The sequence below is a fragment of the Castanea sativa genome, chromosome 6 (assembly GCF_040712315.1).
Source record: "Castanea sativa cultivar Marrone di Chiusa Pesio chromosome 6, ASM4071231v1".
NCBI classification, from domain to species: Eukaryota; Viridiplantae; Streptophyta; class Magnoliopsida; order Fagales; family Fagaceae; genus Castanea; species Castanea sativa.
In genome coordinates, this window is record NC_134018.1 from 44,933,248 (window position 1) to 44,958,097 (window position 24,850).

The 24,850-nt window shown below is 35.1% G+C and overlaps 1 protein-coding gene across 1 annotated transcript; it reads right to left on the reverse strand.

Moving 5' to 3' along the window:
* Positions 1-9,741: 9,741 nt before the first annotated feature.
* Positions 9,742-11,219, reverse strand: LOC142641723 (lectin-like protein At1g53070). The gene has a single exon (XM_075816200.1). The coding sequence runs from the start codon at positions 11,048-11,050 to the stop codon at positions 10,016-10,018; it is 1,035 nt and encodes a 344-aa protein (XP_075672315.1). The 5' UTR covers positions 11,051-11,219; the 3' UTR covers positions 9,742-10,015.
* Between the last annotated feature and the right edge of the window lie 13,631 nt (positions 11,220-24,850).

The following is a 24,850-nucleotide window of genomic DNA, read 5'->3' on the forward strand; positions in this document are numbered from 1 at the left end:
CCAGTCCGAGAACGTTGAATGGTCCGAGGGTGTACGAATGTTAACTCATAAGAAAATACTAAATAAAGAAGAGATAATGTCTGAATAAATATGTCCAAGAAGTTAGTTCGAGGAAGATTATGTCCTCGGCTATGTGAAGCCGAGATAGGAGAAGGGTTGGTTAACATCCATAGGCTATGTTCTCGAAAATCCTACAGATAAGGGTAGGCACGGTAAACGTGGAGGATAAGAAGATGAGTGGTGGAATATCTAAAATAAAATTGTTACCATTGTCCTCGCATTGAATGCTCTACAACTGCTATTCTGGCCGCATTAATGGGGAAGTGAGACCTGAACATCAAAGTTTAACTTTGCTCCTATCTCCAAAGACTTCAAGGGGAGTGGATAAGACAAGTATCTAAACCAACAATCTAACCCTGACGTGGAGGATGAAGAGGAAAAGAAGGTGAGAGTATAAAGGAAATAAGGGACCTTTAGCAATGAGGACCTGAAGTAGGAGAGAAAAAACGCTGTAGACCTCACTATCCATAATTGTAATCTATCTTGGGAAGAAGTAATATAAGTCATCTTTGGCTTGTGTCAGAGGAGAAGATTTCTTTCATACTCATATAAATAGTTCCTTATGTGTACCATTGTGGTGAAAGCCCATCATTTTTGTTATCTAAATATCATTAGAACCTAGATTTCAAGCCCACTCTCTACAAATTTTATTCTAAAAGGGTCTTTCAAGCCCATCCCCTTCTGACTATGGATTTGGGCTCGAATTGTGTCCTTACAAGACTAATATCAATAGTTGAGAACTGAATTCAATAGAATTAGAACAAAAGTAATGAGCCCCTCAAAGAGGTATGTGAGTCTGTCTCCTGATTGAAACACACCACCACATTGACTTTGAAATTGAATCACTGATAAAATGATAGTTTTGAGTTGTGCATTGAAGCCTTCTCTGCAATCCCCCAATAAATCATCTAATGGTACCTATGCAAAGAAAATCTCACCATCCATATATTATAACCCACTATATCAATTGTATTATACTTTTTTTTTCAAATTAATTATATTCATACCAATTATATTACATGAAATGTCTAAAATTAAATTTACTACCTATAGTGGGTTTCAGTTAGCTTTATTGATAAAGTCTCTGAAGGTTGTATAAGATATCTAGAATTCAATCCCTGCCTACATAAAAAATGGACGTCATAGGTTGAAACTCTTTCTCTCTCTCTCTCTCTACACACACACACACCACCTATACAATGATTGGAAATGTAATGCTCATTCGCAGGCCCACCAGTTTTTTTTAAAATTTTAATAATAATAAATAATTAGAGATCATTATCATTATTATTATTATTATTACTATTATTATTATTATTATTATTATTATTTAATAACAATACCTACGAATGCATTCCACTAACATTTGTAGGCATCAAAGGCTACTTTTTATTTATTAATTTCTTTATTTTTAGTGGTTAGAAAAGGTTATTCGCTAATGACCCAAAAAAAAAAGTTGGGAGTAAAGGTGATTCCAAAGTAAAGATATGCTTCTTTTATATAGCAGCATATATTATGGAAAAGATCGATGGACCTGGAAGGTAATGCAATTGCTCTGTAATACTTAGGGGTGTCAATTCGGGTTAGCGTGTAGAGTTTGTGTCGTGTCGAGGTAGAGGTATTCGACTAAATGGCTCAACCCTAACCTAACTCATTTAATAATCGTGTCATGATCTTTCAACCCTAACCCGACCTGTTAATAAGGCGGGTTGACCTGACCCAACCCATTTGACACGATTAATGAACGAGTCGTGTTGGGTTGACACTAATGTAACACAACCCATTTCAACCTACAAAATATTAAATATAACATCTATCTAGAAATAATTTTTTATACATCCCAAAAGAAGTGTATACACTTCAAGTCTTCAACCCACATTCAAAATAATATAATTCAACAAAAATATAAAATTCATCTAAAAATAAATTCTTTACACTCCAAAAGAAGTGAATACACTTAAACCCAAATTCAAAATAATAGAGTTTAACAAAAATAAAATAACATAGTTCAACAAAAACAAGTGGGCCATATCATGCAATCAAGAAAAACACAAGGCACATGGGTTCAAAGTTTATTGTACAAAAGCATTATGCAGAAAAAATAAACACGAGAGAGAGAGAGAGAGAGAGAGAGAGAGAGAGAGAGAGATAACCAGGTTGAGAGTTGACACATTGAGTTTGAGAATTGGGTATGAGAAAAGTAGTACGGCTTAAATTTTAAAAAAAAAAAAATTAGATATTTATAAGAAGGTTTAGAGATTTAGGGATTGTAGGGTTTAGAGATCTAGGGTTTGTAAAGTTTCAATTTCCAATTATATCCCTTATAAATTTTTGTAATTACTCACTTTTCTTTTTAAATTTAAAATATATGTTGGATATAAAAGGTATTTGATAAATCTAAAATAAAATGAATATTTATTTGTTATACGAGCTAAACGGGTTGTGTTAGGTGGGTTATTTTGGGTTGATACAAATAAATTGGCGTATCAAATATATCTATTGCGGGTTACGCGGGTTGACCTACTTGTAACACGTTTCTTATCATGTCGTTTTCAGGTTAACCCGTTTATGACCCAAACCCATTAAGGTCCAATCCTAACCCAAAAAAATCTGTGTCGAGTTCGTGTCGTATTCACGAGTTGGGTCGAACATTGACACCCCTAATACTAACATACATGCTGTTAGCATCTCTAACCTTTTATAAAATAAAATTATGTTACCACCTTTTAATATGAAAATGATACATATTTTTTGATGAACAAGGATATAAAACACACTATTTTAAGGAGTTTAAAATAAATATTTGGTTTGTCAAAGAGCCTTACAATTCAGTGGTATTGTCTTGTTTTCCTTATTAAAAGAATTATGATTCGAAACTTGAAGATTTAAATAGGAGAAAATCATTTCCCAACATGTCCAAATACATCTTTTTCTCCCTTTACACTCTTTACTTAAATTATTCTTTACAACATAACATTTTTTTAATCCTTTGTTTGAACATTTTTTTAATAATATGTTTGAACTTTTAAAAAAGAACATAATGGAAATGAATTTTTAAAAGAATAGGACAGAACTGAATGTGTTTGTTTGATATGATCCTAATTTTGACCCGTTGAATGTGATGATAAATTTACAACAAGTGCATCGATGCCTTGTGTCATGTTATGGATGGATTATTTGGCTCCATGTTTAAGGGAATGTGGTTTGGTATTACCTCAATTAAGAGGACTTTTAGGTTGGATGAAGCACATGCTAGTAATAGAGAACTATGAAAAGTAAATGGATTGTAACTCAAGTTAACAAGTACCGAACTTAAATTCTAGGCGAAATCCAATATTATTGATTCCAGGAAAGTTAAGTAAACCAAAATTATGTTAAGTATAAAAGTCAACAAAACAGTTTGATGCCTAATGCACTACATCAAACAAGATTAACAACTAAGAACTTAAATCAACATAAGGAAACTTGAATAAACAAGATTAATCAATGTAAGAAATTACGAAGAAATGAAATTACCGACATGAACACCTCCTAAAGCCATGTGAACTAAGAGAGTCTCTTAAGGAGCTACAACTACAAGAGAATTATTTTTGTATAAGCAAGTTTGTTAGTTGAGTGCGGTGTCTCTCTTTTTTTAGGCTTTTTTTTTTTTTTGCTGAATCTCTTTTTTTTAGGCTTGACTAAAACATATCACAATGTTAAATATTGCTTGTAACTTCTTTAAAATTGTTTTGTTGCAACTTGAATTCACTATATACACTTTTACATGGGTCAATAATTACCACAAGAACTAGCTGACACATCTTATGCCCATGTTGCTCTCCACATTATGGTGGCTTTATGAATGTAATTTCTCTATTGTGCCTCCTGTTATGTCCTTATCATTAAAGATATCAAGTCTAGTCCTATTTAATGTGCAAACAAGGTGTTCTATCTGTACAAGACTAATAACCATGGTTGATATATGGTTTGGCATACAATAAATATCATGTATTGGATTCATTATAATATACAATTCAGTATAGTGAAGACAGTCATCAAGAGTTTTCTTATGTGAACATTAGACCAAACTACGTAATTTTCACCTTCTCTTTCACCCTCTATACTCTCTTTATTTTAGATTTCTAACACTTATTGATTCAAAAAAAATTAATTATTAATACCAACAATGTTGGAAGCATTAGACCACCTAGAGAAACTGTAGAGGAGGTTGCAGGAATTGAAGGTTTTAAAAAAGAAGAAGAAGAATTGTAGCAATACAAGTTAACGTAACATCAGTTAGATAATCTGCCAAACTATTAAGACTTATTTTATTTTACTTCTATTTTCCTTGACAACGATCTTAAATCAAGCATGCTGAAATTTAAAACCTACCCTTGTACAGTTGTACAATCGATTACTAGTTTATTTTGATCTGAATAGTTTTGAGTCACGTATATTGATACACCATACAATATCTTCTAATAAAGGTCCAATAAAACAAAGCAAATATCTTCAAATAAAAGACCCAAGTCGAGTGCAATTTGTCACCTAATATCGTGGGGCCCTAGCCTAACTACAATGAGGTAGTATAAGGTGTTTCGGATGTATGCATTCTCACACTCACATGAGGGTAGTCCCAACAAGTGTGAGACTTACTCTCATGTGAGTGGGAGGATGCATGCATCCAGAATACCTTGTATTTTCTTAGTTACAACACTCCCGGTCTCGGGCAATGTCAATCATAGTTTCCTTCTGTAACTTTGCATCACAATAATTAATTAGACAGTGATCTAACTAAAATGTCTATTTTTCTTTCTATTGTCTATTGACCAACAAATCCATGAAGCCGTGTGGGCCGTAACTAGTGTCAATTCCTCTCAGGAGGAGTCGTGTTTCTTTCGGAGTAGAATTAGGCCAATATTTTCTCCAATTCAGATTTTAAGTTTCAACATCATATCCACATCCACTACACCCCTTCCACACCAATTATGTGGTTCTACACAATTTTACAAGTGCGTGAAACGACTGATGATTCCCCCTTGCTTTAATGACCAATTGCCAGCGTATAATGCCAAGTGGCTACATCAAATACAGTTGTACAGTTGAGCTTTGCATATATATATATATATATATATATATATATATATATACACACATTAAGATGCATAATATAATTTTTACATATATAATTTAAATATTATTGATAGTCATTCTTATATATTTTTTTTAATTCTTTAAAAAGTCTTGTAAGAATGTTATTAGGTAGAAAATGCAAATTGTCCATTTTTTAAATATTTTTATGTTCATTAATTCTAGACTTTTTGGTTTTTATATACAATAACTCACTTCAATGGATATTTATGATATAGTCCCACATTTGATTCCAAACTTAAGAAATAAAACTTTATCTAAAACTAGATAATTTAGGACACATGGTGCATAATTGAACTTCAATTGTAGAATTTAATTGGATTTTCTCTAAACTTTACCTACTTATAAATTTGAATTGTTTTTAGTTATACCAATAAAAAAAAGGCTCATAAATATAAAATCATTCAAACTCTCTCTTCCTCTAATTTTATATATAGTGTTAGATATATGATTATGTTTTTTTATGATTTATTTATTTTAGATTTCTCATTTTCAACGCGAAATTAACTCATTTGGCACAAAAATTAAAAAATTTCAATTAGATGAATTGTTTTTAGTTCTAAAAAAAAGGCTCATAAATATAAATTCATTCAAAAATTATGATTTTTATGGTTTACTTATATTGGACTTATCGTTTTTTACACTAAATTAATTTATTTGGCACAAAAATTAAAAATACTTGGATTAAATGGGAAACATGTCGCAAAATTAAACTCTAATTGAAATCTAATTTTTACATTGAATTAATTCACTTGGTACAAAAATTTAAAAACTTATATTAGATGGGACCCGTGGCTCAAAATTATATTCTAATTGAATTCCAATTTGAAATCTAATTGGATTTTCTCTCAGTTTTACCTATTATTATTATTAGCTTGTAATTTGATCTATTTATGCATGGATACACTTAAAAATATAAATAAAATGCATAATATAATTCCTATATATATAATTTAAATTCTATTGATAGTCATTTTTTATATTTTGTTAACTTTTTAAATAAATTTATAAGGATATTATTAGATATAAGATGTAAATTGTTCATGTTTTTTTTAATATATTATTGTGAAACAATTTTTTTTTTTTTTTACAATTTATTTATTCTAGACTCTTTGGTTTTTTACAATTCATTTATTCTAATTTTTATATTGAATTAATTCACTTGGTACAAAAATTTAAAAACTTATATTAGATGGAACCCGTGGCTCAAAATTATATTCTAATTGAATTCCAATTTGAAATCTAATTAGATTTTCTCTCACTTTTACCTATTATTATTATTAGCTTGTAATTTGATCCATATATGCATGGATACACTTAAAAATATAAATAAGATGCATAATATAATTCCTATATATATAATTTAAATTCTATTGATAGTCATTTTTTATATTTTGTTAACTTTTTAAAAAAATTTATAAGGATATTATTAGGTATAAAATGTAAATTGTCCATGTTTTTTTTAATATATTATTGTGAAGCAATTTTTTTTTTTTTACAATTCATTTATTCTAAACTCTTTGGTTTTTGTACTTAACAACTCACTTAGATGAATATTTATAATGTAGTTCCACATTTGATTCTAAAATTAAGAAATAAAATTCTTGAAGAATAAATAATTTAAGACATGTGAGGCAAAATTGAAACTCTAATTTGAAATTTTAATTTGAATTCCTCTCAGTTTCACCTACTACTACTACTATTATTATTATTATTATTATTATTATTATTATGCTAACGAATGCTATTTCCTATATAAAATTAAATAAAATAAATACACAACGCTATTTTCTATACTCACGCCAGAGAGAAAACCTTGAAATCCACATATAGAAAGAAGCTAAATTGAAATCCCCGCATTCCCCCACATGTTTGAAAAATATGAAAGAAAGCATAATAGCATCCTCCACACGCAATGTTTTTATTTATTTATTAAGCAGTAAATAAAAAAATAGCATCCGCTGTCCAATTTGTTTTTGAAGAATTTTAAGCCACTGGTTTTAGGAGGCTTTAGGGCCAATCCAATTAGAGGCCTGCCAAACAATATTAGGCCTGTACATACTAACATACCAACGTACAATTTGGATTCCCGGGGCCTACACACTCAAACATGGGCTTCAGTGGCCTGGAATTATTTATATTAACACTTTAGAGTGCTATGCAAGCGTTATTGCAGATGCAAACCTTCTATGACTATGACCCTCATTACAAGTGCTAACCTCGGGAGAAAAGTAGCGCAAAAATCAGTATTTTTTTTCTTTTTTGGTCTCATCTAATCAGTATTTGGATTGTAGAATCACATTGGGTGCTGCCGTTTTAGTTGCATAACCCCAAAGAAAGCAATGGGTTTATGCACCTCTATGATTTGTTTATGTACCTCTAAACTTCTTGGGATTTCTTTCTCATACATGCTAAAGAGATTTCATCTTAGTAAGTGGCTTGAATTATTTTGACCAAAATCATAAGAACAAATCTATGCCAACTAAGATGCAACCCAAATAATGAGTCAAACATGATTCCCTCTTATGTGTGTGTGAGAGAGAGAGAGAGAGAGAGAGAGCTTAGGGCAGCAGAAATGCTTCAAAATTCTTCAGTAATGAGCTTCCAGAGACAGCTTATTATGGATGAACAAAAATGGACAGTTGGAGTGTAACAATCAACACTTGGTACATAATTAACTAAGAGAACAATTACAAAGATTAATCAAGGCAGGAGTCATCAAAGGGCATCTATAATAAAACTAGAATGCTTTCAAGATTGAGATTCAGAAAGAAAATGATAGTGGCAAACACAGTTTTTTGAGGGAAAGATGTCATTCAAAGTATGCTTCTATTAGAAATGGAATTAAGTACCTGTTATACAAATAGCAAAATATAAGTGAACACCAAACCTCTACCACCTCACTTCTGTCTAGAACTTCCCCTGTCTTCACGGTTTGTCTCTGTAGAAACCCCTTCCAGCACTAAAGACTATTTTGCTTCTCTCAAATTCTATCCAGTCTCCCCACCCCCTAGATCTCTCTATCAAGATTCAACTACCTAAGAGAAACCAAGTTGGCAGAAGCACCAATACCAGTAGCTTGCATAAAAAGCCTACAGCTTCATTTTGGGTAAGTGTGTGATGTGAGAGGGCAGCAGCCTGAGTTTTTTTTTTTTTTTTTTTTGATTGTCTTAATGATATTCTAGGAGAAGAGAAAGGGACCAGTGTGTAAGCACTCATACTGTTTTTGCACATATATTTTTCTGTGATCCTTTATAGCTTGTTTGGATAGAGGGGAAGTAGAGGGGAGTAAAGTAAAGGGAGGGAAAGTAAGTTAAATTACCTTGTTTGGATGTTTTTTAAGGGAGGAGGGGGAGGAATTTGGAAGGGTTTGGAGGGGTTCTAACTACTTCTAACCCCTCATTTTTAATTCTCCCAAATTGGAGAGATTTTGAGGGAGAGTAGAGAATTGCTCATCAAAAAAAGGGAGAGTAGAGAATAGATATGCTTGACTAAATGAATTACTAAATTTACCCTTACCATATTAACAAAAATACAAACTATGAAAAGGCTAATTATTTCCCTTCCCCTTACTTAATTTTAAAAATATCCAAACAAGGTGGAGGATAACCATTCTCCTTTACTCTCCTCCTCTCTACTCCCCGTTACTCTCCTCTCCCTCCAAACTTCCAAACATAGCATTAAGTTCAAACTTCTATCTACATCTATATTCAAATCATTGGTTAAAGTTATGTAAAGGCAGTCCATTGAAGAAATTTGCTCCACACCATAGTTGCCAAGGATATGCAACTAGAAATGGTTTGGAGAAGGGAATATATATATATTTTTTCTTTTATATATAGCTGGTAAATTGAGTTGTAGATCTGAAAAAAAAAAGTATTAAATGAATTCTGCAGGTTGAAAAATAGAGATGGGGGGTAGGAATTCTTCACCTCCTCAAATAGATTTAGACTCAAGATCTGATATTATTAATTAATGGAAAATCCACATTCAATCTCTTTGACCAGAAGAACTCAATAGTTCCATAGGAAAATGACTATTTTATTCATTCTCCCCAATTAAATACAAGCAAGCCAGTTAGAGTGGCTCGCAAAACTCCGAATAAAACATAGAATATGCAAAACTTGGAAATGCAGACTTAACTTGATACTTGTAAAACTACTAACACTTCAAAGACTCATCAGCCTTCTAGAAAAAACATTTAATGAATATATAGACCCCACAGGGCCACAAGTGTCTAAACTGGAGTTATTATTATTATTTATTTATTTTTTGTGGATAATTCAATAGTAAAAACGATAGGGGAGGGGGGATTTGAACCTTGGACGTTTTGATTGGAACCAAAATTAGCTTTCTTGTACATAATGGAGCCAATACTCAGCCTAATGAACTATCAATCTAGCATTTCAACAACGAAGCAAAGTTTATCCTACAACTTATCATTAAAGTACATCTTGAAAAAAAGTTATTCCAAGCAAGCATACTCCCAATCTTTCTTTTACAAAGACCGTCCCTTTGTGACAGGAAAATCGTGGATAAACCCACGAGTTGTTTAATAAGCAACATAGTTATGCCCATTGAAATATTAAACTTTTTACATTACACAATTTAGCTCTGATAACATTCACAACCAAGAGGTTCAATTCCATCAAAGCTACATAGTTAGATAAGATTCCTACCCATCAACATTGTACAACATATCTTAGTCTTACATAGTACAAAACTACAAAATACATCATATTACCATTACTACTTCCTAACAAACACAACAAAATACACACAAAGCAAACCAACATTCATAATAGTCATACATTTCCATGCCTTACTTCTTCAAATCATCACCATCTTTCTCAACAACAACTACATCAAATTTCTCGTACCTGAAATCGCCAGGGTACACCGCAGACTTGGCCGTGAACACTGGGCCGCCGTTACGCACATTGCCGAAGATCATCCACATAAAAATCACCATAAACGCCACCAATGCCGCACACGCCGTCGCGAAAATCAGCTGGCCGATCATTCTCAACAGACAAAAACCCCTCTTCTCCGTCCTGACATTCTCACCACGCTCTTTCCCAACGTTCCGCGGATCCACCGGCATCGAATGCATCGAATTCCGAACCTTCCGAACCCTAAAACTCCATGAATACACACTACAGCTCTGCGTGGAATTCGAATTCGACGAAGTTATCCCTACGCGGACCTCCTCAGCTGCCCACATTTTGGCCAAATCGATCGCGTACGCGAGTACAGGATTGTTAGGCCTCGGATCTTCGAATTTACCTAACCTAACTTCAATTCTCTTCGAACTCGCTTCGTAATCGATCCACGATTTCAACCTTTCTCCACTGTTCAGCACCAAATTCAAAGCCGAAACATTGCTAACACTAACAGATTCAAAATCGTTCACGTTGATTCCCACATGATTGGCATTCAAATCACCGACATTAACGTCCATCCTGGTATCGAATTCAACCGCGAGAAATCGCTTCGCATCGGAAAGCACGAACGAGCCTCCACTCGGAACCAAAGCGAGAACGAGCCCGTCGCCGTCGCCTGGAGAGATCGAGAAGGAGAACTCCGACGAAAACGACGTCGTCGGATCGGCGAACACGAAAGGATCCGCGCGCATTACCATTCCTGGGGTCGAGATCGAGGGGCGCGTGAGCTTTACGTAGGAGCCATCGTCGGCGAGCTCGGCGTCGCCGAAGAGGGCAGTTTTGGAATCGAAGTTAGGGTTATTTGTTAGGATTTGAAATGAGAGAGCGGAAATGGAGTTTGAAATTAGGGTTAGGGCAAAGAGAATTACTGCGAGAGAAAATGAGGTGCGCCTGAAATTGAAAATCTCAGCCATCGTTTTGTGTTTTTTTTGGCTAAGCAAATGAGAAATGAATCGGAGAAGTATTTGTTGGAGTGTGTTTTCAGTTTTGAGGCCTTTGAAGCTGGCGCGGAACTCAACGAGCAAAACAAACCGTTAAAAGACAAATTAAAATTGTAGAAGTCCTATTATCGGCATTTTTTCAGAAATAGCAAAAAAATTCAAACTATATCATTAGTAAGCAAAAGTTTGAAACAAATTTAGTTTCTAATAAATCGAGTCCAATAGACTCGATTTTAGGCTTATAAATCCGGTACATTGTCTCGATTTTTCCATCGCGGCACTGGCTGAGCTGGACAAGGAGTCCACGTAGGCACAAAAATCGAGTTCAATGAACTCGATTTCAAATTTCCACATATGGTCACGGGCGCGCACGTGAGCACTTTAAATTAAATCGAGTCTAATGGACTCGATTTTTGGTCACCATGGTTTTCGGGCACGTGGACGTAACTCGAGTAAAGGAGGCTCAATTTATTTGCTTCTAAAAATCGAGTCTCCTAAACTCGATTTCTATGAATGGTCCCCAACCCATCCACGTGTCATGTGGGTCCTAACTGGGACCTTTTTCCCCCTTACCCGGCTCACACCCTCTCTTATGCTTTCATTTCTTTTCTGCTCTCACAGCAGCACCACTCACACAACCCTCATCACTCATACAACCCTCATCACTCACACAACTTACTTCATCACTCACACAACAATCACACTCAACTTTCATCAACTCTCAGGTAATGCTTTTTACAATATTGATAATATTTTTTGTTAGTTAAATATAGTGGTTATTTGCTAGGTTATTTTTTTAAGAAACAATTAGAACATATTAGGAAAATTTTTGTTTTTTTGTTTGTTAGTGTAAATATTGTGATTAATTTATTTGTTAGTATATTGTGGGCAGTTTGTTAGTATATTGTGATTATTTTTTAGTTTTTTTTAATTATTATTATGATTAATTATTGGAAATACTTAGTACTAAATATTGTGATTAATGTTATTACAACATATTTGGAATTTTTTTTTTGTTAGTGTAAATATTGTGAATAAATTATTTGCTAAGTTTTTTTTAGGAAATTAATATTGGGAATTTTTAGTACCAAATATTGTGATTAATTATGTTATTACAACATGTTGGGAATATTTGCTTATTTTTTGTTAGTGTAAATATTGTGATTAAATTATTTTCTAGGTTTTTTAAAAAAATTAATATTGTGATTAATTATTGGGAATATTTAGTATTGGGGAAATATTTAGTACCAAATATTGTGATTATGCTAGTTTTTTTTTTAAAATTAATATTGGGAATATTTAGTACTAAATATTGTGATCAATTGTTAGGAATATTTAGTACTTTTAGGTTTTTGTCATTGGTATGAAATGGATTATGAGTTTGATACCTAAGACACCCATTACAGTCTTTTTAGTATAAATTATTTCAAGATATAGTTGTTTAAGATTTGTAACAAAGATTTCAATGGGTAACTAGTTGCTATAATATTTTTGTTCATCATATCTTATTTGAATGGGTTTTGAAAGTCATGCCTCTAGAATGATTTGGATGTGAGTATATGCAAATTTGGTTGAGGTTAGTATTGTTGGCATGTCATACCCAAATTTTTGTGATTGATGTTGATTGAGAGTTATAAATTTGTCACTAACACAATTGCATTTGATGATCTATAGGTTGATAATGATCTATATAAATATATATTACGGTGGATCCCTTAGCAATGCCAACCCTTATGACGGATTTCCATTTCAAGGTCCGGGTATCCAGTGCTGTTATATGATGATACGCCATAAGTTAAGGACCTTGAGTGATTTGAAGATAAAAATTATGGAAGAGCTGCAACTGAACCCTGCTTTGCATGACATACATATTACTTTCCGTTCTCCACATGAAGTCCTCAATCAATGCATTAATTACAGATATATGGTGATAACAAAAGACAAACATGTGAAGTTCATGTCTCACAAGATACGTCAATGGGAACAAGTAGCAAATTTTGAGTTGTACGTCACTTTGGAGCCGCGTGCAGAAGTCGGCATAAAGGATATTGTACAAACAACTACATCTCTACAGTTTGTAGTCCTAGATGATCAATGCACCACGTTGGGAGGCTATACACCCCCTTTTCAAGAGACACCAAGAACAGTTGAGAGCGAACCTGGCAATAGATATGAAGATCAATTTTGTACACATCGAGGTGAATCCTTTACAATTCCAGTAGTTGAAGATGAAGACGAACACTGTGTTGGGGAAGATCTTGATGATAGAGATGAGTACGAAGAGAGGATTGAGCGAGGTGACTTTGATAGGGGTGTTGATGACCATGAAATTACTCTCAATTCTAATGTTGATGATATGGATGAATGTGATGAAGATGATGCAAACCCTACTGTTAGAGTTCAGCATGTTACAAATGCAACCCCCGTTTATGAACCTCCCGCCTTATCATTTTATGAAAATACTTGGGAAAATATGGTTGATCCTGAAGTTGGTGAGCAAGCATTTGTTTCTTCTTGGAATGCGGACATGAATTTTTGTATGGGGTTGATTTTTGCGAATAAAGAAGCGGTGAAACATGCATTAACAATTTATGCCGCAAAGCATAACAGAAACTTTCTGACTAGTAGGTCGACCAAAAGTAGACTGTATGTGAAATGCATGGATGGGTCATGCAAGTGGTACGTTGGAGCAGTCATGAAGTCTAAACAGGGAACATGGATGGTCACATCTTATGGGGGTCCTCACAGTTGTATGACCCTTGGCATGGCTCTTGATGGTAGAATGATGGATTGTAATTTTCTTGCAACAGAATTTGTTCCAATGTTGCGAGAAAATCACACGGCAACAATTCAACACCTTAGAGATTACATCAAAGGGAAGTATTATGAACATAAGCTTTATTACTATAAGATATGGGATGCGAAACAAAGGGCTATTGCAAAGATATTCGGCGATTGGGAAGAGTCTTACGAAAGGCTGAAAAAGTTGTTGTTGGCATACTTGGATCAAGAAGCTGGCACCCGGTACTGGTATCTCACTGAACCAAGGGAGGAAGGTGTTACAATATTGCGATATGTATTTTGGGCTTTCGCTCCTTGCATTGAAGGATTCAGACATTGTAAGCCAGTAATCAGTATTGATGGGACCCATTTGTATGGTAAATATCGAGGGGTGTTGATGATTGCAATGGCCACCGATGCCAACAACAAGGTTTTGCCTTTCGCCTTTGCTGTTGTGGAGAAAGAGTCAGAGCCTAGTTGGAGGTGGTTTTTAGATTGCGTCAGGTTTGCACTGGGGGATGTGATAGCAAATAAGGACATATGCATAATTTCTGACCGACATAAGGGTATTCGAAACGCAATTGCAAACTGGCCTAGAGATGATCATGGACGAGTACGAGTATACCACAGATATTTCCTTCAACATGTTGCTAGCAACTTCAACACGCATTTTCAGGACGCCACTTTAAAGTCATTGGCCTTGAAAGTGGGGTATGCTACTCAGGAAGCTAAATTTGAGTTGTACATGCAACCTATCAAGGAAGCCGAGATCGAGGCCCTTAGGAAGAAATCAGCCACTGAACAAGAGGTAAGTGAACCTGACCCATCCATCATGCCATACACATATCTAATGAAAGAGGATATAGAGAAGTGGACCCAGCTACGTGATGGTGGATACCGTTATGGGGCTATGACAACCAATGTCTCGGAGTGCTTCAATGGAGTACTCAAAGGTGCCCGTGGCCTGCCCATTGCTGCACTGGTTGAATTCACTTGGAACAAACTTGTTGCGTATTTCCATGATCGACACAAAAAAATTACTCATGATCTCTTGGAGGGCAAGGTGTGGAGTAAATATGCCTTAGAAATCTTTGATGCAAATCTGAAAAAATCTAAAACACACCAAGTAAGGCCGTTTAATAATGTCCATGGTGTATATCAAGTAATGACTGCGTACAACATCCATAGCTCTGGAGGGGGACAACATAGTCATGAAATAAACATATTGGCCAAAACATGTGGTTGTGGAAAGTGGCAAAATCGAAAGATCCCTTGTTCACATGCGATTACAGTTCTTCAGTACTTGGGGCAAGATGCAAGTGCATATATTGACCCATGCTATAGTTTGGAGAACACCATTCGCACCTACTCACACCAATTTGTGGTGCCAAAGTCAGAGTCATTGTGGAGGGATGTGGAAGGTCCAAAGTGGGTGCCTGACCCAGACCTGTTGCGGGCTAAAGGTCGACCTGTGAAGTCTAGGATACGGAATGAGATGGATGGGGTTCGGCGAAAACCGGGAAGTCGAAGGCCAGATTCTGACTTGAGGGAGATTCAACAAAAGCAAAGCTGTGGACTGTGTCATCAACATGGGCATAACCGTAGAAGATGTCCGCTTTCCCGTGGGGCTTCGACAAGCAATACTGACCTAACCTAGGTAAGTGATGCTTTTATATAAAATTTCATGTGCGTATCAATTATCCAAGTTACGTAGATTACTACCATTGTTTTGGTTGTTGGTATCTAACAACAATATTTCAATTTTTCTCAGGTATGCAGATACTCGATTTTGGAATGCCATTGTAGATGTAAATTGTGGTTCTCTTTATTGTGTATTTGAACTTACTACTGGGTTGTATCGGCACAATTATTATTTTCTTTTATCACTGAATGCACTTGTAATTGAAGAATTTTGTATCCAATGTACCCATTTTCTTTCTCATCTGTATAGCTTTGGATTCTTTTACCTACCTTATTTTCGTCAAGTCTTGTCTTATTTTTACTCTGCATGACATTGTTCACTTACTTTTTATAGTTTTTAGTCCTGTTAAGTTGATGGTGGCATTACTTGTGAGGAAGGAAAATAACCAATAAGGTGGTTTTCTAAAAGTTTTGCTTATACTTCAGTTAACATACTAAATAGAGAGAGCAAAATATCGTGTTTCTGCACTACAGGGAAAAAAAAAAGGAAGAAAAAAAGTAAGCAAAAAAAAAGGTAAGAAAAAAAAGTAAGCAAAAGAAAGGAAAAAAAAAAGTAAGAATATAAAAGGTAAGAAAAAAAAGTAAGCAAAAGAAAGGAAAAAAAAAAGTAAGAATATAAAAGGTAAGAAAAAAAAGTAAGCAAAAGAAAGGAATAAAAAAGTAAGCAAAAAGAAAGGAAAAAAAAAAAGGTAAGAAAAAAAAGTAAGCAAAAGAAAGGAAAAAAAAAACAGTAAGAAAAAAAAAACGGAAAAAAAAACCAAGCAAAAAAAGGATACGAAAAAAAGTAAGAAGGAAAAAAAGAAAGAAAAAAAAAACGTAAAAATCGACTTCATAGGGATCGACTTTGTCCCAACTCTCTGCCTGGAAACTCGAATTTTCGGTACTCGAGTACTCAATGTAGAACTCGAGTTCAATGAACTCGATTTATAAGGCGACATAAAACGAGTTCAATGAACTCGATTTATAAGGCCACATAAATCAAGTTCAATGAACTCGATTTATAGGTTTTTTTTTTTTTTTTTCTCCCTTCTGGTGGTTTCCTGTCAAGCCCTACGTGTCAACCTCACAAAAAAATCTTGCCCCATTCAGTCCTCACTCCTCATGATTTTATTAAAGAATGACATGATTTATAAATGAGATTGACTTGTCCAAAAGGCCGTATTAGAAGTTCCCGCTAGTTATGAGTACTCATTTGCTAAAATAGGTGGACATAAGTATTGTTGAGATTGCCAGTTCAACATACACACAAAATTCCTTCACACCACATGGACTCATTTTGCACTTTACACATTGCCAATAGAAGTAGCTTAAGTTCTACTTGTTAATGATTGTTGTGGGCACCAAAAATTAAATACAAATAACAGTTAACAGTTTGGCCAATAAGAATATACTCAAAAAAGTAAGATTAAGCAAGCAGGTTACAATATGTTGAAATGAAATAATAACAAAAATCAAATTTTCAAACAAATTTCTTTTACACCATGCAATTTAGCAGCCAACTCTTTCAAATCTTTCACTTCCTCCACAAGCTTGAAAGGTGTAGACTCTATAGAAAACAAGCATAGAAGACAACTCCATCTGTGAAGGTGGGAATGGATAATATCGCTCTACCATAAAGATCAGAGTTTTTTCTCTCGGGAAGCAAGCATAGAAGAAACTGTGGACCACCAGGAAGTTTTAATTGTATATCCTCAAACATCTTCTCCACTGTAGCCATGGGTGGAGCGTGTCTCTTCCATAGATTTTCTTGAAACACATCGACTGGAGCATTTATTTGCTACAAGAACATAAGAAAGATAACTATCAATTATCAGACAAGGCATTATAGCATTCATATCAGGAGCATATACTTACAATTCCTTTCAGATCTCCATATTTAATTAGATCTCGTACAAGACTTTGTGTATCACAACACGCTGAGAAGTTCACTACAGCCCAGCGTTCAATCTTTGTTGGCTGCACTACTTTCTACATGAAATGTTGAAAATACCGTAAGAATATATGTTATCAAAATCTTAAATAGTAACAAAAAAAGGAAATACCTTATTGTTGAAATTCCATCGATCAACTTTCTTAGCCTATCAAATTGAAATCATCACTGAGGTAAATCTTATTGAGGATTTGACAGAAGCATCAATTTCTTGTTGCCTTCTTTTTTCCTCAATTGTTGTTGTATGGGAGAAGCATCAATGTAATTCTCAAAAAGGGACATCTGTTATAAAATTATTATGTAATTTATATAAAAGAAACTATAAAGCGCAAAACGAAAATGTGGATTTTCAGATTGGATGAAGTTTTATACACAAAGTTTGTAGATTATCAAATAGTTGAGCCAAAATAAGATTAAAAGTGAGGTCCATTTATAAAATTAAGAAATTTGAAGCTGGAGTATTATCATGGAGCAAGATTTATCATAAAGAAAATTATTTATAAAAACAAAACAAACAAAAAATAAATGCTCTAACCTCTCACCAAACACAGTCCTTTTACCACACACAGTCCTTTTACAGCAAACTAGCTAGTAACTCCATTCTGGGTTCACTTAAGACTTGAATCCTAAATACCACTACCATTCCAACTTTGCTGCCCTCCAATCTTAACTTCTTTCACCAATCCTGAGATCATATTTTGTAACATTAAGTTATGGATGACAAATATATGTGAGAGGTTATCAAAATGTAAACCCCATACTATTTAGGCTTCTTTTATAAGTAGGTTTTTTGGTCAAGGGAAGGAGAAAATTCGAACTAGTGACCTCCACCTAATAAGGCGTGATCTCCAGCCAAATGTGCCACCTCTTGAGGTTTGTTTAGACTGACATATGGGATCCTCAAGAATTTGGAAGAACCTTTTGGTTTCTGATATAAACAAAAAATTTCAGCCTATGAAAAACCCTTCGCCCTCTGAATTTTGTAAGAGACCCTGGCTATCAATACTGGCGTCTATAAAAATTTAGCCCACTACTGAGAAAGATAGGAAGAAAGACTTATCTACAAAAAACAAATTATTTGAAAAAGACATTTAAATTTCCTATCAATTAAATCTAACACAATCCAAGCCCTGACAACCTAGCATCCATGAATCTGAAGTACAATAAATCAGCCATTGTACATTGAGTATTAATTCCCTAAAGAGGTAAAATATAAAAAACCAAGCAATTTGAGTGTTTAGGTATTCCGATCTCCCAAAGATACACAACCAACAATAGCAAATTTCTAAATAAAATAGAAGAAGCAGAGAATTAACTAAACCTTTCAAGAAATTAATAAATGTCACTACTGTCAGAGAATAATATCTAATATTCACAAGTTTAACTAGCTGTAAAATTTCATATGAACTAGAAATCATTTTAGTGAGTTCATTGCCCAATCACCCATAAAAATAGATTGTTATTCTAAATGACAGCTTTTACTTGCCGAATTCGTTCCATTTTGGAAGCATCATAGACTGCTAGTTGAGTCTCATGGCACACCAACATGCGAACTTGATCACAGTGGAACTGCACACGAGTGTCACCAACAGGCACCCTTCCAGCAGGTAGTTGAATTGTAATTGATTTCCTCTTCTCCCAAGATTCAAAGTTCCAAAAGCAAATCTGCAAAAAATAATTCATTGAAATAGTACCAACAATAAAAGGGGTGGAACATATCAAAAGGCATAAGAACCACTGGTGAAATTTATTTTCCCACCAGCAAGATCTTTAGAAAAGAAATAAGAAAAAAAATACTCTATAAAGGTTGCGTTTGGATTGTGTCTACACCACAGCATTTTGCGTTTTGTGATTTCTTTTTTTCTTTTTTTACCAGCACCTCTTGCACTGTTCACGGGACATGAACAGTGCATTAAGACAAATGCACAGTATTTTCAGAGAAAATATTTTTTCCATCAAAAGTTTTCAGTTTTCAACAAAAAAAGCGGTATCCAAACACATCTAAAGACTTGCACTGAGATAAGCGCATGGAGATGCAAGAAATATTTGAACAGTCTAAATCTTAGAAACTAGCTAGAATGTATTGATAATCAGAGTAGTCTAAGAATATCAAGATATATCCAGGACAAAAGAAAGTTAGAAGAAAAAAGAACCATGTCTCTTAGCACAAACAGACATTTATTGATCTACACAGCTTGGTCTTATTGTTTCAAGACACATCAGACCTCACCCCCATTTGCAAGCAACAAAAATCATAAACAACAAAAGTAAAATTGATAAAGATGGAATAAAACAGAAGAATCACAGTGCAACATACCTGGGCATCAGCACCTGTTGAAACCAGGACATTAAGTTGCCGAGTCTTTATATCCCATAAGCGTAGATAACTGTCCAGTCCTAGAAATTAGTCAAGTTCTCAGTTTTGATGGTCAAGAAAAATTGGTCCTAAGACAAACAAACTTAACCTTAAAAGGCTAAAGGATGACTCGATAAAATTAAGTGAACCCACACATGATGAAGTGCTAACTGCACACATAAAAGTTTTAATTAGAATATTAATACAGGAAATGACTTTCAGGAAAATAATAATAATAATAATAATAATAATAATACGAGAATAAAAGGTTTTCATTGCTTAGGAGGTAACATGGCAAGTGATTGAGTATAAACTAAGATGAACATTTCCTCCTTTTCTTTCCCACTTCTCCAGACTAAAAGACCACCCTAACTAAAAAAGAAAAAGAAAAAGAGGATATGCACACACAATACGAAATTCAGACTACAGACCTCTCCCTCTTGATGTGCGTGTGTATGTGTGCGTGTGCGTGTGCGTGTGCGTGTGCGTGTGCGTGTGCAAATGGTGTTTTGTAAGTATGTATGTATGTCAGTATGAGTTCCAATGCAAATGAACATAAAGGTAAAACAATACAACATACTCACCACAAGATGCTATCACTGGAAGCTCTGGGTGCCTGGCTATAGATCTGATGCTTCTAGAACATTTGCCCAAAAAGCACCCCAATAATTTTCCTATAAAAAGATACTTTCATCATTTATGGAGTTACAAGAGAGAAGAATCTCAAATCATTCAATAAATATGAATTAAATGCAAGAATAAATCAATTTTCACATCCAATTTAATGCAACTCAATTAACCTCAATCCAAAAATATGTAATAGTAACCAATAATCCTAAGTAGACCTTGGAGTAAGACGGGTTCAATTTTTTTTTGATAAGTAATAAGACTTTTATTGAAAAGAATTGAACATCATGTTCATGATGGTGAACACTTTGAACCATGAATCCAATACAAGAAAATCAAGAACTAAAGGAAATAGAAACTAAAAAATCAAATACAGCAGTACATTCGTACACCCCCAAACACGAGCCCAAAGAAACAGAGTACGAAAAAGTAAACATTTTAGATGTTCCAAAGTTCTCGCCTATCTTCAAAAATACGGGCATTCTGTTCTTGCCAGACTAGCCACATTACACATGCTGGGACCATAAGAAAAACATTTTCCACAGATCAACACAAACATAAGGGCATGTCTATCAGTTTGTATATCCCCACCCGAAGATACATGGTGGAGCAAGCATTTAGCAATATATATGAATGAACCCAGATGCCTGCCCACCCGCTCACACAGGAACATAGAGAAACCCTGCATATAAGACTTGATCACCTTAAATGATAAATGCCAATCTACATTAGCCAGACAGTACCAAAGGAAGGCAATGCTCTTTTCTTTTTTCCATTTTTCTTTTTAACAACCAAAGGGTTTCTACTGATGAAAACTAATTAAGTAAATAAACAGAACACTTACACTATCAAAATACACTACACGAGAGAGAATGTCAAATGTATCCTCCAGACTTCCACACAAATAAAATATCAAATATGTGACAACATGATGGAACTACAGTTCACCTGTGCGCATGTCAAAAGAAGCAAGGTCACCAGACCCATTCCCTACATAGACTGTATAGCCATCTAAATCTTCAGTTACTGATTTGATAGGCGTCTCCCGAAAATCAAATGAGATAACAGGTCTTCGTTGAGCAGAAATATCATAGAGGCGAACCTGTTATGAAAAAAAAAAATGAATTGAAGTTTTTGAGTGGCTGGATGATTACGATTACAATAGAGCTTCTAGAGATAAGGTAATAAAGAAATTGTGGTTCCTCCAAGAAACCAGCAAAGACAAAATGATAAGAAAGCATTCCAAGTTCTATAAAAAATAAGAAACTAACAATTTAAAAAAAAAAAGTAACTAAGAATAACTTGTATATCATAAAACTAACCAAGGATACAATTGAAAGAAGAAAAAATTTTATATTTCATCCTAGGTGTTATTAGTCATTGTTAGTTTAATGGCTCATGATCAATAACATGTAGAACATGGGTATTCTCTCTCATGACGTAACATCTGACGATATCTCAATTGAAGAGAATTCAAGTAGACAAAAAAACCCCAATTCCAGTTAGCATCAAGCAATACATGCTCAAAGGACAGTAGGAAGTGAGAAAAAAATCCGTAAGAATGTTGCATTTTCAGAAGTTAGTAATATCCAGTTATTCAGTCCAAAATGAAAGAAGAATTTGCAATGAAAGATTACCTGATGACTGTTGGTGCCAGCCATAATTTTGCGGTGATCATCCTTACTCAGGAACGTTGATGATGTAAACCAAGTTGGGGTAAAAATATCAAGACTGTTCTTAGGAGGCTGCATAGGGTAGAAGCTATTAAATAAATGCAACGATAAAATGCATGTTAAAGATAATTAATTTGTGAATTTCTTTTAAGATATAGCAGATAAAGGAAAGGCTCACAGATTTGGCAGCCCAGATTTTAGTACAGTTGTCAAGATCCCACATGTTCATTTCAACACCCTTTCTGAGATGGAAAACAAGAAAACCATTATTTCTTATATGAATAAGCTAGTAGACACCATAAAATCCCACTACGGAATGACAATTGACTTAATTATCAAGCTTCTAAATTCTGATTGTGAATGGTGGAGAGTACTCACCCTCCAAATATAGCATATTTTTCACTTCCATCCACTTTAGAACATAAGATATTGCCAGAATTGCATACACTCCATGTATTTGAAGAACCAATAGAGGCAGAACCTGCAAGTGAATCAGTAACTTCAATGGACCTCATGCTTGTGTTTCCTTTTGTTGTACAAGTAAGCAAAGTACAAGACCTAGAATTTAACAATAAATTCAAAGATCAGAAGCTGTATGCATATGGGAAGAATGCAGCTGGAAATCAAAGATGTAAGCACCTATGGTGGAATCAGGTGGCAAAGCCTAGAAAACAACGATATTGCAGTACCTGGATGTCAACTCCAATTTCTGTCCAGCAAATAAATACAACCCAACAACAGCATCATCTTCAGGTCTAGGACCATCCTTATTAGCATTAGAAACCGTGAAGCGAATATCCCCATTAATTGCACTGAGAACCTCAATCTGTAGTATACATTAAGAGCACAAATATTGAATAGGATCTTCAATAAGCCTATAACTAACAGTCAAAATTGAAAATCGAAACATGCAGCCAGATATTCATAAGTCCCAGAGTGTAACTCACCATACCAGTTGGTTTTAGAAAATGACCAGTTGGTTTTAGCAAAATTTTAGTATGCAATATACCAAGCAAGATTTTCAAAAGGCACACAAAAGGAATTGTATGAAGGTCAAGTACATTTACATGAATCTGAAAATACTAAATTCATGGACAAAGTTGGCTCAAAATTAAAAAAATAACCTTGTAGGACCCAACATATCCCGCTTTCACCAAAATATCTGATAGATCATAATACTTGTCCACTTCCTGACACAATAACACCAGACACCATAAGTCCATAAGTTTACTATAAACTCCAATTTTAATGAATCACATTACTAACACACACACAAATAATAATTAAGAACTAAGCCTTACTTGCAAACAGATTATATACATGCTGAATTGAACACCATTTGTACGCAGATGGGGTGCTGACCCTATGGCACTTGACGCTTATGCTGTCTTGTATAATGTCTGGTATGTGGGGGAGGGGGTACTGCATCTCCTTCGTCAGGCTCCTTGCATTGTTGCAAAGACGAAGTTACAAAGAAACAAAGGATCAAATCAATTTTAATACCAACCATAACAGCAGTCACGAACGTATTCAAAGCTAGTGAATGACCAATCATACCGTGGGGCCAGCCTTGTGTCCTGCTTTGTGACCACCTGTCCCATAAGGAGGTGCTTTTCTTGTGCGTTTAGGCCGACCTTGTGGGGGTGAGTGTAACCCAACTACTTGCTCATTCTCGACATGCATAGCTGGCTGATTTGCTTGACTCCCAACAACTGAAGATACTACAACAGCGGGGGAGGATGGTGTAGCGGACGAAATGTGAGTGAGGCTCATAGTTGTAGGAGCTGTATGTAGTCCAGGAGTGGGCATGAATGACATGGAGTCACTATAGGGTGATACATGGTGTATATGACCAATGCTGTATGAGGGAGATTGAGTGTGCATGACAGGAGGGGCGTCATTGAAATCAATGCCGAGATCAAACGATGGTGGAGTAAGGGATAGATGAGCGGGGTCAGAAAATGTACATAGCATGGGTGAAGGGATCTCGGGGTGAAATGATGCACATGCAGTGGGTACAGGGATCTGTAGGTTAGGAAATGTAGGAGCAGTACGAGGAGGGATCTCTGGGGAAGGAGATGCATGTGGGGGTGGAGGGAACTCTGGGGCAAGAGAAGCATGTGGGGGTGGAGGGGGTTGATTTTGCCGTTGATGGGGTGCAACACACTGGCCATGGCTATGGCTGGCAGGAGTTGAGCTCGTGCTTGGTCGTCCATTATGTTCTGGCAGTTTTGGATTTGCTGTATCGGCATCTTCCAAGGGAAGATGGGCAGCTAGACGGTGAAGGCGATCCACTTCCTTCAGCATAGCTGTAATCAGCTTGTGCTCAGGACTGTCTACTACATAACGCATCAACATCTACTTGTGCATGGCGACTTGCAATTTGTGTAATACAATTAGTACACCTAACGCAAAAATGGTAATATGCAACAAAATTTGGAAAGAAAGGTCAAAGCGATTACAGTAATAAGAAGTGAGGCTCTAGTATGGTCGACAAACCTCCATGTGACTTTACCATACCAGCCGAAGTATGGATGAACACTCTGCATAGCACCCTCTAGTCGTGCTCCATGACATAGTTTTTGTACTCTCGTATTCCATACTTGGATGTGGCTAAAATGTCTAACCCTCCAATCCACTTCAATCTTTCCCCTCAGGTCTATCTTATGAAGGGCATCGTCAGTATCAACATCTTCAGGAATTTC